Source organism: Panthera tigris, chromosome A1, assembly GCF_018350195.1.
Source record: "Panthera tigris isolate Pti1 chromosome A1, P.tigris_Pti1_mat1.1, whole genome shotgun sequence".
Taxonomy (NCBI): domain Eukaryota; kingdom Metazoa; phylum Chordata; class Mammalia; order Carnivora; family Felidae; genus Panthera; species Panthera tigris.
The window spans coordinates 109044384-109055895 of NC_056660.1; the positions used below are offsets into that span (position 1 = coordinate 109044384).

At 45.3% G+C, this 11512-nt stretch overlaps 1 protein-coding gene across 1 annotated transcript; it reads left to right on the forward strand.

Moving 5' to 3' along the window:
- The first annotated feature begins 2215 nt into the window (after nucleotides 1-2215).
- IL4 (interleukin 4) lies at nucleotides 2216-10726 on the forward strand. The gene is made up of 4 exons (XM_007087766.2): nucleotides 2216-2350; nucleotides 2621-2668; nucleotides 8284-8409; nucleotides 10634-10726. The coding sequence occupies exons 1-4, from the start codon at nucleotides 2216-2218 to the stop codon at nucleotides 10724-10726; spliced, it is 402 nt and encodes a 133-aa protein (XP_007087828.1).
- Nucleotides 10727-11512: the final 786 nt, after the last annotated feature.

Below are 11512 nucleotides of genomic sequence, written 5' to 3' on the forward strand. Positions count from 1 at the left end.
GGGGATGTAATGTACAACATGATGACTGTAATTAATTAACACTGCTGTATGGAATCTTGTTAAATTGTTAAGTGAGTAAATCCTAAGAGTTCTCATCACAAGGGAAAAAACATTTTTTCTTTTTTTGTTCTATATAAATGAGATGATGGGTGTTAACCAGACTTATTATGGTAATCATTTTGTAATATATATAAGTTAAATCATTATGCTGTACACCTTAGACCTACACAGTGCTATATGTCAATTATATTGCAATAAAACTTGGGGGGAAAACCTATGCAAAAATTTTAAAACGACAGCAACAAAAAAACTTACCCAGAGAGATCTGGCCTTTGTCCCAGCTCTTAGGAGGTAACTTCTAAGCCCATGGGATAAAGAATTTGTAACCGGTTCCTGGGAAGGAGCCCCTAAATCCTTGGGACTTCCCAAGGTATAAGAGTGTCAGGGCCTTAAGAGCTTATGCTAATTAGGCAACTCAGGGTAGGGACCAGCATCACCTTGAGGCCATAGTGGTATCAGCCAAACCTCCAGGGCGGGGCTGGAGGATGAGGTCAACTGAAGGGGTCAATGATCCAATCAATCACATTTACAGAACAACACCCCAGCTATATTCTGGACAGCATAGTTCAGGTGAACTGCCCTGGTTGGCAGTACTCTGTGCGCTGTCATACATTAAAGTGCTGGGGAGGTGGCATGCTTGGACCCAATGGGGAGGAAACAGAAGAAGCTTCACGTTGGGGACCTTCCTAGAACTCACCCTCTGTGTCTGTTCTTTTGGCTGGGTGTTACTGGTATCCCTTTGCTGTAACACAGCTATCACCTTCTGTATAGTACTTTCCTGAGTTCTATGGGTCACTCTAGCAAACTACAGAGCCTGAGAAGGTAGTGGGAACTTTCAAATTTTTAGCCAAACGGCGAAAAGTGAGGGTAGACTGGCGACCCTCTCTGATGGGAGAGCAGCCTTGTGGAGGCTATGCCCTTAACCTGGGAAGTGTAACCCAACTCTGCATTGTTGGTAACAGAAGTCATTGCATGGAGTTTGGCAAACCCACTGCAGTCCAGTGGAAGGATCCAAAATATGGCCGAAGGACCTTCCTCATACACTTATCTGGATCCTCTCCTTCACAAAGCGCCAGGCCCTGTAATAAGCCCCAAAGCACGGGGACAACTTAGTGGTATTCTTTTCTGTGTGAACTGAGGAAATCAGTAGGGAGAGGAAGGTCAGACAGCAGGGAAAGGCAGTGGACAGGACAGAGAAGGAAAGCCTCGGGAGGAAAGAGCAGTGGTACACCAGGGCTGAGGAGTCCTGTTCCCTGAGTGAGGAGTGGGGGTGCTTGGACCTCAGCGGGGCCCCGGGGATTAGACTCAGGCAGCAGGGCAGGTTGTGGGGTGTTGACAGACAACCGACTTGTAAACCAGGAAGATTATGGCTCTTTTTCGTAATGAGCTGAGGACATATTTAAGTTCCATTTACAAAGTGGTCATTCCTGAAAACCCGAGATAGACATGTTTTGTGAAGGGGCTCCTTATCGCTAAAGGCCTATGGACTGGAGGTAATCTGGACTGAGCCCCACCTGATGTCACTCATTTTTGCCAAAGCCTAAACCTGGAGGAATGGCATGCCTGAGTGCCAAGACAGGAGAGAGTCTTTGCCCATTATGTTCCTTCTACCCAGAGAAAGAACCCCAGATCAGCTTTTCCACAAGAGCAGAGTTTCCAAGATGCCACCCGTACTTGGAAGAAGCCAGGCTGAAATACTATTCAAGTCAAACTTTCTTGATATTACTCTATCTTTCCCCAGGAGGACTGCACTAAAACAAATTCGGACACCTGTGGCCTCTTCCTTCTGTGCAAACAAAAAGCCAGCAGCAACCCCAAGCTGATAAGATTAATCTAAAGAACAAATTATGGTGTAATTTCCTATGCTGATACTTTGTAGTTAATTTTAAAAAAAGGTTTCATTTTCCTATTGGTATGATTTCACAGGAACATTTTACCTGTTTCTGTGAGGTATTTTTTCTCCTGGAAGAGAGGTGCTGATTGGCCCCAAACGAATGACAACCTGGTGTAATGAAAATTTCCAATTTCCCTCATTTTCCCTCAGTTTCAGCAATTTTAAATCTATATATAGAGATATCTTCGTCAGAATTGCATTGTTACTCTCTTTTAGTAAACGGATTTGTCTCAGATTGTCACTGCAAATAGAGATCTATTAATGGATCTCACCTCCCAACTGATTCCAGCTCTGGTCTGCTTACTAGCATTTACCAGCACCTTCGTCCACGGCCAGAACTTCAATAATACGTTGAAAGAGATCATCAAAACGTTGAACATCCTCACAGCGAGAAACGTGAGTAAGATATCTGGCACCATCTCTCCAGATGTTCTGGTGATGCCGTGGGTATTTCTTAGACTATGAGAACATCAGGACTTCCAAAGAAGTGGATGGTTGGTGACAGACAGGGAGCTGTGCAGAGATTTCTCTGCAGGAGCTTTTTGGTCCTGAGGGATGGTAGGAAATTTACTTGGTTGGAGGGAGGGAGAACTGCCCAGCAAGGATCCCTCCGTACAGTCGGAAGTGACTCTGTCTCTTGTTCTCTCTCGTTCCCGTCGCGGCCAGGACTCGTGCATGGAGCTGACTGTCATGGACGTCTTGGCAGCCCCAAAGGTAAGAGCTATCCCAGGGTCTGCTTTGGCAGATTAGTGACTTGGGAAAGGAAGGCCACGTGTTTCTTGTTTGAACTTTTAGAAATTTCTTTTACACAGAAATTGAATGGCCCAAATTAACTATAAGCTGTTAGATGTTTTTAAAGAATGAGAATTCTGATCTTTACTCTCAAACATGTTTTGGTGTTTCTGGTTTCACTTGATTTACAAGATGGGTAATAGGAAGCTTGGATTTTGTCATCTTAAATCAGATCCTGGTCAAGGAAAAGTTCTTTCTTTTCCTCCTACACTGCAGCCTAGTACCTGGAATATAGGAGGCACTCAGTAAAGGCCTGTTGAAGGGGAGAGTTTTTCCAGCCCATACATTTCTGAAAAACCAAATACCCTCACAAAGAGAGATATGGAGATTACAGGTTGAAGGAGCTTTCATTTTGTCTAAGAGACTTCCTATGGCAACAGAGGAGGTATCGCCAGAGCCCCTCCTTTTCCGCAGCCTGGTCACCTAACAGCCCACCGGCTCCGGGGGCGGCTGTCCAGAAACCCTCAGCTGCTCCATCCTGCCAAGCCCCTTCCAGTCTGGTCCAGAACGGCCCAGCTACACGGGGACCCACACATCCCTGGCTTTGGCTGCTCGGGCATCTCGCCTTTCCGCCTCCTGTGCCGTCTCACCCCCGCCCCTCTATCTTTAGTGGGAGGAGACAGATTTGACAGCTGATAGTGCATTTTCTCTGACAAACATATGACTACAGCCATGTCAATAGCTTTGTGCACATCAGTTCCTGTTTTCATGGAAACACAAGACTGAGAATGAAAAACCCAAAGCTTCAATTTACCAGTGGTCTCCTAACCACTTGCTTTCCACGTGGACCAGAGGGGATCAGTTGGCCAGGAGTGCAGCCATGCAGGCTGGGCATGGCCACACCCCAGCACCTGGGCCAGAGGACAGACCCATCCTTCTGGGTGAGGAAAACTGTTCTTCAGGCTTTGTCTGGACGATCTCATTTCATTAAAGATTAGTCCCGGAGTCTGATACACAATAATATATAATACTATAATCATATATATAATATTGATGCATAATGTATTATTATGGAATAATATATATAATATATTATATATACATTATGCAATTTTGTCCTTTAGAATCTCATCCCATTTCAGACTCTGTCCATCAGGAAGGAGGTTGGAAGAACTTGAAGATTTTATACATACGTAGAATTCTATAATACATACATAACATCTATTAACATGTTTTTTATATATATATATATATATATATATATATATATATATATATATATATATATAAATAGCCAAGAGTCCACTGGGCTGTGCTCTGGGTCCTCCAGATTGCAGTGCACTGCTGAAGGGGGCTCCATCAAAGCCAAGGGCTGGGTCCCAAAGTGCTAAGGGTCTGGAAGTGACACAGCCTGTCGTTCTAGCCACAGTTTTGCCATTAACTAGCTATGTGGCCTTTGGCCAGTCTCCATATCTCTTTGTGCCTCAGTCTCCACACTGGAAGATATGAAAGTGATTTTGACAGTTGGCTGATATCCAATTCTTGAGTCAGTGCAATGTGTTACTGTAAAATGATGTAACTCTTGGTTAAAGGCAAAAACTGGTTATAAAGGAGCAGTAATTCTAAGGAGGGGCCAGGGGATAGAAATGATCCAACCCTCTGTGACTTCATGCCCAGGGGCAACTCCACTCCAGGCCATCTCTAGAAGACCAGGCCTGCCCTCACCCCTGCTGAGGCGCAGGCCAGGACATGCCACTGTCCTGCCGTTCTTGGCCTTCCTCTCCACCAGTTACCACATGCTCCCCTCACCACATGGGTAGACATCTGCTAAAAAAGTCCCTGTTGTCCTGCTTCAGTCCTACCTGCCTTCCTCAAACTGCTTCTACCCCTCTGGCATTAACCATCTTCATTGTTCCCTTTTCTTTTCCTCAAAAACACAACACTGCTTACTTATCCATTAAGATATTATAGAATAAGGAAAGGCTGCTATTTTCTTTGTGTTGCCAAAGAAGGACATCTTTCCCAAATCCCATGTATTAGTTTCCTTTCTTTGGGGGATCAAGAATTCTATTATCTCCAAGTTGGGTGGGATCCTGTTGTTGGCAGTGGCTGGAAAGAAAGTGCTGATCTACCCAGGTATCTTTGAAATTAAGGTGGTCTGAGATAGATCAAAATGGAGAACAAGCAAGCTGGCTGGTCCAAGATGGATTTCTTAGGTGGACCATTAGTTGGAGGTATTTCCTGCTTTCCAAAGAAAGCTCAAGTCCATGATTCCTCAGAGAACTCTATGCCAGCCCTCGACACCACCCCCCTCTTTTTTTAAGTAAAAGTGAAAGACTTTTCACAAGTAGTATTTGGGCAGAAGTGGAGATAATGAGTACAACACAAAGGGGACTAGATTTTTACGGCCCTCAACGAAGCTAGTCAAGGACCACGTTAGAAATCTAACAGTCTCTGCCACAGGAGAAAGCCTGGAAGGTATTCTCCCATTTGCTTCTACTCCCATGAGGATCAGGCTTGTTTCCAGCAAAGGCCTAGGCCCCCCTGTTGAAGCTCCTTTCCTTGAGCAGTCCTAAACTGCAAGGCCCACCAGGCTGTCCGAGCATGCCCCCTGCACTAGGCAGGACACGCTCGGGCAGCAAAAGCTGGAGAAGCAGGGAGCAGCATCCTGTAGCTGCAATACCAGTGCAACTGAAACTTTGAGGTCTTAACTAAAACTTCCTTTAGAATTAGTGCTTTTAAAGTTTTTCCATGAGATTCAAACTCTTTTCAATTCCTATTTTATCCTAGTAACCTTTAGAACATCCTTTGAAGAATGTGTTCAGAGACAATTATATATAAGGCCATATACTCAAAACTGACAGGGTTTAATTTCTTTTTTTTTTAGTTTTTTTTTTTTTTTAATTTTTTAATGTTTATGTTTTAGAGAGAGCAAGAGAAGAAAGAGCACAAACAGGGGAGGGGCAGATAGAGAGGGAGACACAGAATCTGAAGCAGGCTCCAGGCTCTGAGCTGTCAGCACAGAGCCTGATGCGGGGCTTGAACTCACAGATCATGATATCATGACCTGAGCCGAAGTAGGACGTTTAACTGACTGAGTCACCCAGGGGCCCCAAGGGAGCTTAATTTCTAGGCTCTAAGCCAAAGTTTCAGAAAAGTTTTCATTCCGTTTTGAAGAAAAAATAAGCAAAGAGGCTCTTGTCTTCTTGGTCTTCCCGAACCTCATTGTTCTCTCCAGCAGCACAGCTGGGGTCTGCCTTCCCTTTGCCTTCACCACCTCGGCTCACCCACTAAGCCTCCAAAGAGAGAGAGATTTACGGGAGGTTTCTGGACTCTCAGAGCCCAGAGATACTGGTACTGCTTTCAAGTTTCCAACTACAATCAGAGACCAGGAGGGCTCCTGTCTGGTTCGTTAAGTCCGCGTCCTCCCAAAGGCCTTGCCCATGGGCCACGAAGGCCCACAGGGCAAAGGGGAAGCTTCTGTAGCCTGGGATTCTAATGCTTCCGTCCGGGTCTGGGTCTTCCTGGAAAAAACCCTAAATTATGAAATACACTTCTAGAATTTAGCCTAAAGAAATACGAGATGAACATAAACATTTACACAGATGACTCACTGCCACTTTATTTTACGGAAGCAAAAAACTGCAACGATCGGGTATGAACCAATTACGGTACAAAGATGCCACGGGTTCCCATGCAGCTCTCAACCCCACGGTCTTAAACACTAGTGAATACTTAATGTTTATACTATCTAGTGTGTAAAAAGACTACAAAACAGTATCAATAGTTGATCTCCATTTTTAAAAAAGTATTTTTAAAGGGGCGCCTGGGTAGCTCAATTGGTTAAGCCTCCATTTCTTGATTTAGGTTCGGGTCATGATCTCATGGTTTGTGGGTTTGAGCCTTGCATCAGGCTTTGCATTGGCCGTGGAGTCTGCTTGGCATTCTGTCTCTCCCCTTCTCTGACCCTTCCCCGCTTACTCTCTCCCTCCCTCTCTCCCTGTCTCTCTCAAAATATATAAATAAACTTCAAAAAACATTTAGGGGCGCCTAGGTGATTCAGTTGGTTAAGAGTCCAACTCAGCTCAGGTCATGATCTCATGGTTTGCAAATTCAAGCCTCACATCTGGTTCTCTGCTGTCAGCGCAGAGGCCACTTCAGATCCTCTGTCTCCCTCTCTCCGCACCGCCCCCTGCCCCCCCCCCCCCGCCGCTGGCTTGCATGTGTGCACACACTCTCTCTCTCTCAAAAATAAACATTAAAAAAATTTTTTTTAATAAAAAATAATTTTTAAACTGTAAGGTATTTATCAAAACATCAAAAGTTACCTCTCTCTGGCTGGTGGAGTAATGAGTGAATTTCATCTTTGCTGAATATATATCACCTTTATAGTAGACATATATTACCTTAATAATCAGAAAAAAAAAATGCAGGAACTTAAAAAAAAAAAACTGCCCAGACAGTACTTGTCATATAAATCCCCTGGAGATTTTGTCAATGGAACTTGTGATCTAGTGCGTCTAGGGGGCGGGCTTGAGATTCTGCATTTCTAACAAGCTCCCAGGCGATGCCCAGGCTGCTATTTCATGGACCACACTTTGCGTGGCAAGGGACCAACAAAGCATGTTCTCGAAGAGGATAGAGACAGCTTTATCTGAGCTGGATCAGGTTCAAGCTAAGACCACTCTCCACACTCTGTGCTTTTTGTTCTTCAGTGCAAAGTGGGAGGACACACTGGGCCTGATTCAGACTGAGTTACAATCCCTCTCCCAGGTTCCCCAAAAGAGCTGTTTTCCCCCACTGGACATTCCCTCTTCTAAAGCCCGAATGTCCCCATGAAGAGTCATTCAACCAGACACACATCAGGGCTACTGCATCCCACCAAGGTTCTCTCATGCTGCACATCCCAGACCAAAGGCCTCTACAGAAGCTGTGTCCACAGCTCAGCTCAGGGGCACCCTCTCCCAGAAGTTTCCTCTGATCTCACACCTAGCCCCGACCCTGGCACACCCCTCTAGCTGTATGGGCTAATGTCTGATCTCCTCACATGGACCCCAAGCTTTGCACATACTGCCATCTCCTGTGGGGAGGGCCAAGTGGAGAATGCTACCCAAAGCACCAGGCCACAGGATGGGCACTCATTTATTCAACAAGTATGTAGGATCTCTGGGAAACCTGGACTTTAAAACCTTATAGCAACGAGACAGAGCAGAATCTGACTACAAGCTCATGCAGACACCTACAGAACAGCACGTGTGGTGGAGAGAAACAGACGTGGGCTATAGACAGATGGCTCCACATTCAAATCCCTGCTCTGTCACCTACTTAGCTGAGTGACTTTACTCAGGTACCTTTTCAGCAACACCATCTGAGGGAAAAGAGAAGGTTGCTGCACTTGCAGGTAAGTGGGAGAGGATGTTTACTGTGACCGGCAGCCTTCAGTCACATGGAAGGAATTCTTGAGTACCTGATCCATAGTTGAGCAAACTCACTTCCTCTACTTGTCCTCCTGGAAAGAAGCAATCACAAGGAAAACTCTCTCCCCCATGGTCAAAATGGAGCTAGTGCATGGCTAACTGTGGCATTTTTCTTTCTAGAACACAAGTGACAAGGAAATCTTCTGCAGAGCCACAACCGTGCTCCGGCAGATCTATACACACCACAACTGCTCCACCAAATTCCTCAAAGGACTCGACAGGAACCTCAGCAGCATGGCAAACAGGGTGAGCTGCTTGATGCCCAACAGCTTGGCTCCTGATGGACAGGAACCTCACATCTAAATGTTCCTCCTTCAGAGTTGTAGTAACCTTGGTTAATCAACCCATTCATTCATTCAGCAAGTATTTGTTGAGGCTCTGTGAGTGCAAGGGGCTGCTCTAGGCACTGGGGAAAAAGTGCCTGCTCTCACAGAATGTTCTAGTGAGTGAGTCAGGAAAGCAAACTAACATGTAATACTATGTCCAGTAGTGATATGTGCTATGAAAAAACCTGTAAGAATAAAGAATAGAAGGGTCATGAGAAAGAGGGCTGATTTAACAATTGATGACATCATCTGAACAAATATTTAAATTATGTGAGGATAGCAGGCCACATGACTAACTGGGGAAAGAACATTGCAGGCAGAGGAAATACTTGTGCAAAGGTCCTGAAGTAGAAATGAGGTTCACATGTTCAAAGATTAGTAGGAAAGCCAGTGTGATTGGATCAGATTGAGCAAGGGGGATTTTAATAGATAACACATGGTCTTTGCATTCTACCCCAAGCATGGGAGGATATATCCACAGGGTTTTGGGCAGAGACTCCAGTCTAATTTATGTGATTTAAAATGATCACTCTGGTTGTTGTGCGGTGAATAAACTGAATGAGACTAAGCACAGAAGCACGCTGGCCCACCAGGTGGTCATCCCACTAATCCAGGTTGGAGGGAAGAGCAGTTTTGCAGGTGAGAGCGATACAGGCTGTGAGCTTTGGAATATAGCAACAGAGCCAGGAGAACCATCATCACGGGTGAGGGAATGAGTAGAAGGTGGCCTCTTGGTTCTTGGCCTGAGCCCTTTGGGAGATGGTTGGTGTTGTTTACAGATTTTGAGGACTGGGTGCGGCAGGGATGGGGGCTGAGTGCAGGATCGGGAGTTCAATTTATAAATACTAAGTGTGAGGTGCCTCCTGGATAGCCAAGTGGAGATGTTGAGATTGTTGGACTGAGCCCAGAAGCACTCTCACATACAGAGGTCAGGAAGAAGAGGTTGGCAGAAGAGCTGAGAAGTGGCCAGTGAAGCAAGAGTGAAATCAAAGATTGTGTGGTGTCCCAGACAGCAAGTGAACAGACTCTTTTAATAAGGAAGGAGGCATCAAATGTGTCGAATGTACCAGAAGGTCAAGTCAGATGAAGAGGAGAACGGCCAGTGGATCTGGCCTGACAGAGGACGGGGGGATGCCGATATCTATGGAGATTCAGCACTGAAAGCGTGATTAGAGCAGGTTCCACAGAGAGTGGTGGTGGGGAGGAGTGGAAAGCAAGGGGAAGTGAGGACACAAAACTCTTCTGAGGTGTTTTTCTATTAGGCTGCCTAGAAGCGGAACAAGAGCTGAAGGACAGGTGTGGATTCAGGGAAATTCTTTTGAGGTGGGGCATATATGCAGCAGGTTAACACTCCAGAAGGCATGATCCAGGGGAGCGGGGAGAATCGACGGTGTGCAAAAGAGGAAGAGCCAAGAGTAGATGTTATCTAGGGCCAAGGGCAGGAATTGGGGACATTCACCCCCTTACTGCACCTGCCCCCCTCATTTGTAAGGTAAGGTAAGGAATAGGGTGCTGCCACTACGCTCATTCCCTCTTTTAATCCTCTTAATTATCTCATGGAATAGGCACAATTGTCCCCCTTTTATAAGGGAAAACACCGACGCTTTTATAAATGAAGTAGTGTGTCCTAAGCAACATAATTAATAAAGTGGCAGAGCAGAGCTGAGCCCCAAACTGAAGCAGTGGCCTGGGATCCTTTCCACCCGTGGTGCTGCCAAGCTGGAGGGATGCTGTTCATAGGCAGGAGAGAGAACGGAACGACTCTCTGTCTCAGCAGGCCAGCTGGCGATGCGGAAGGCCCAGGATGGCTGCAGGCAGGTCTGAGGCTCCACCTCATGTTAAGCCCCAAAGCAGCATGGAGTTGTGACACTCTCCCCCCCACCTCCCGCAGGGTCTGTGGCACCCCTCAGAGGCTGACAGTGAAGGTAACCATTTCTAGGAGTTTATTAGCATGCACAGAAGAGGCCTGGTGGCAGAGAGGGACTTCCAATGAAACTAGACTGGAGGAGTGAGGAGGCCCTGGTCAGAAATAATTGCTTGGGTAGCAAGGGCCACAGCAGGCTTGACTCAGTAGACAGGCAGGAAAGACAGACTCAATTACTTAGCTAATGAAATGACAAGCTAATGAAATGTTTCTTTTGCAGACCTGTTCTGTGAATGAAGTCAAGAAGAGTACACTGAAAGACTTCTTGGAAAGGCTAAAAGCGATCATGCAAAAGAAATACTCAAAGCAATGAAGCTGAATATTTTAATTTATGAGTTTTTTAATTACTTTATTTTAAAAATATTTATATATTTATAATTCATTATAAAATAAAGTATATGTAGAACCCGACAGTACGGTGTCCCTTCAATGGCATCAGTTGTATCTACTTGACAACTTTTGGGGAAACCATTGTAATTTACCAAGAGTCTAAAATTGGTGTGGGTGTAAAAGTGGAGACACTGTTTTCCTCTCCAGATGGGGACTCAATGCACAAAAGGATTAAAGAATAGAAGGCCACACAAGATGTAAATGAGAAATAAGAGAGCTTGTAGAGTGTGGGTCCCTGAGTCTTACTAACTAGCAACTAATTGTGAATTGAAAGGTGTTAACTAGACGCTTAGAACGTTCGTCTCCCAGTGGCACAAGGCTGTCGCCCTGAGTCTATGGGCAGGGCCAGGGATGAAGTCCAGCACAACATGTGGATCTGCAGTGAACGATATCTAAAGCCCTGATAATGTCAATTCCCTTGACGATGTAAGACTTTCAAATCTTAGGACCAATAGACAAAGCACAGACAACTTAATTGTAATTATACAACCGGCTGTGAATGCTATCAACCTGACAATGTAAGAGGTACAGCTGAAAATGGTTGAGGGGTAAAAGCAGAAGGAAAGACAGGTGAGGCTCCCCCAGCTTACCGGTGGAAGGCATCAGTTGAACAGCACTGAGGAGGATGGAACAAAAACAAGAGATTTAAGTATTCAAAATTGCAAAGGTACCATAAGATCTAAAAATAATTTACCATAAAAAAATGGGG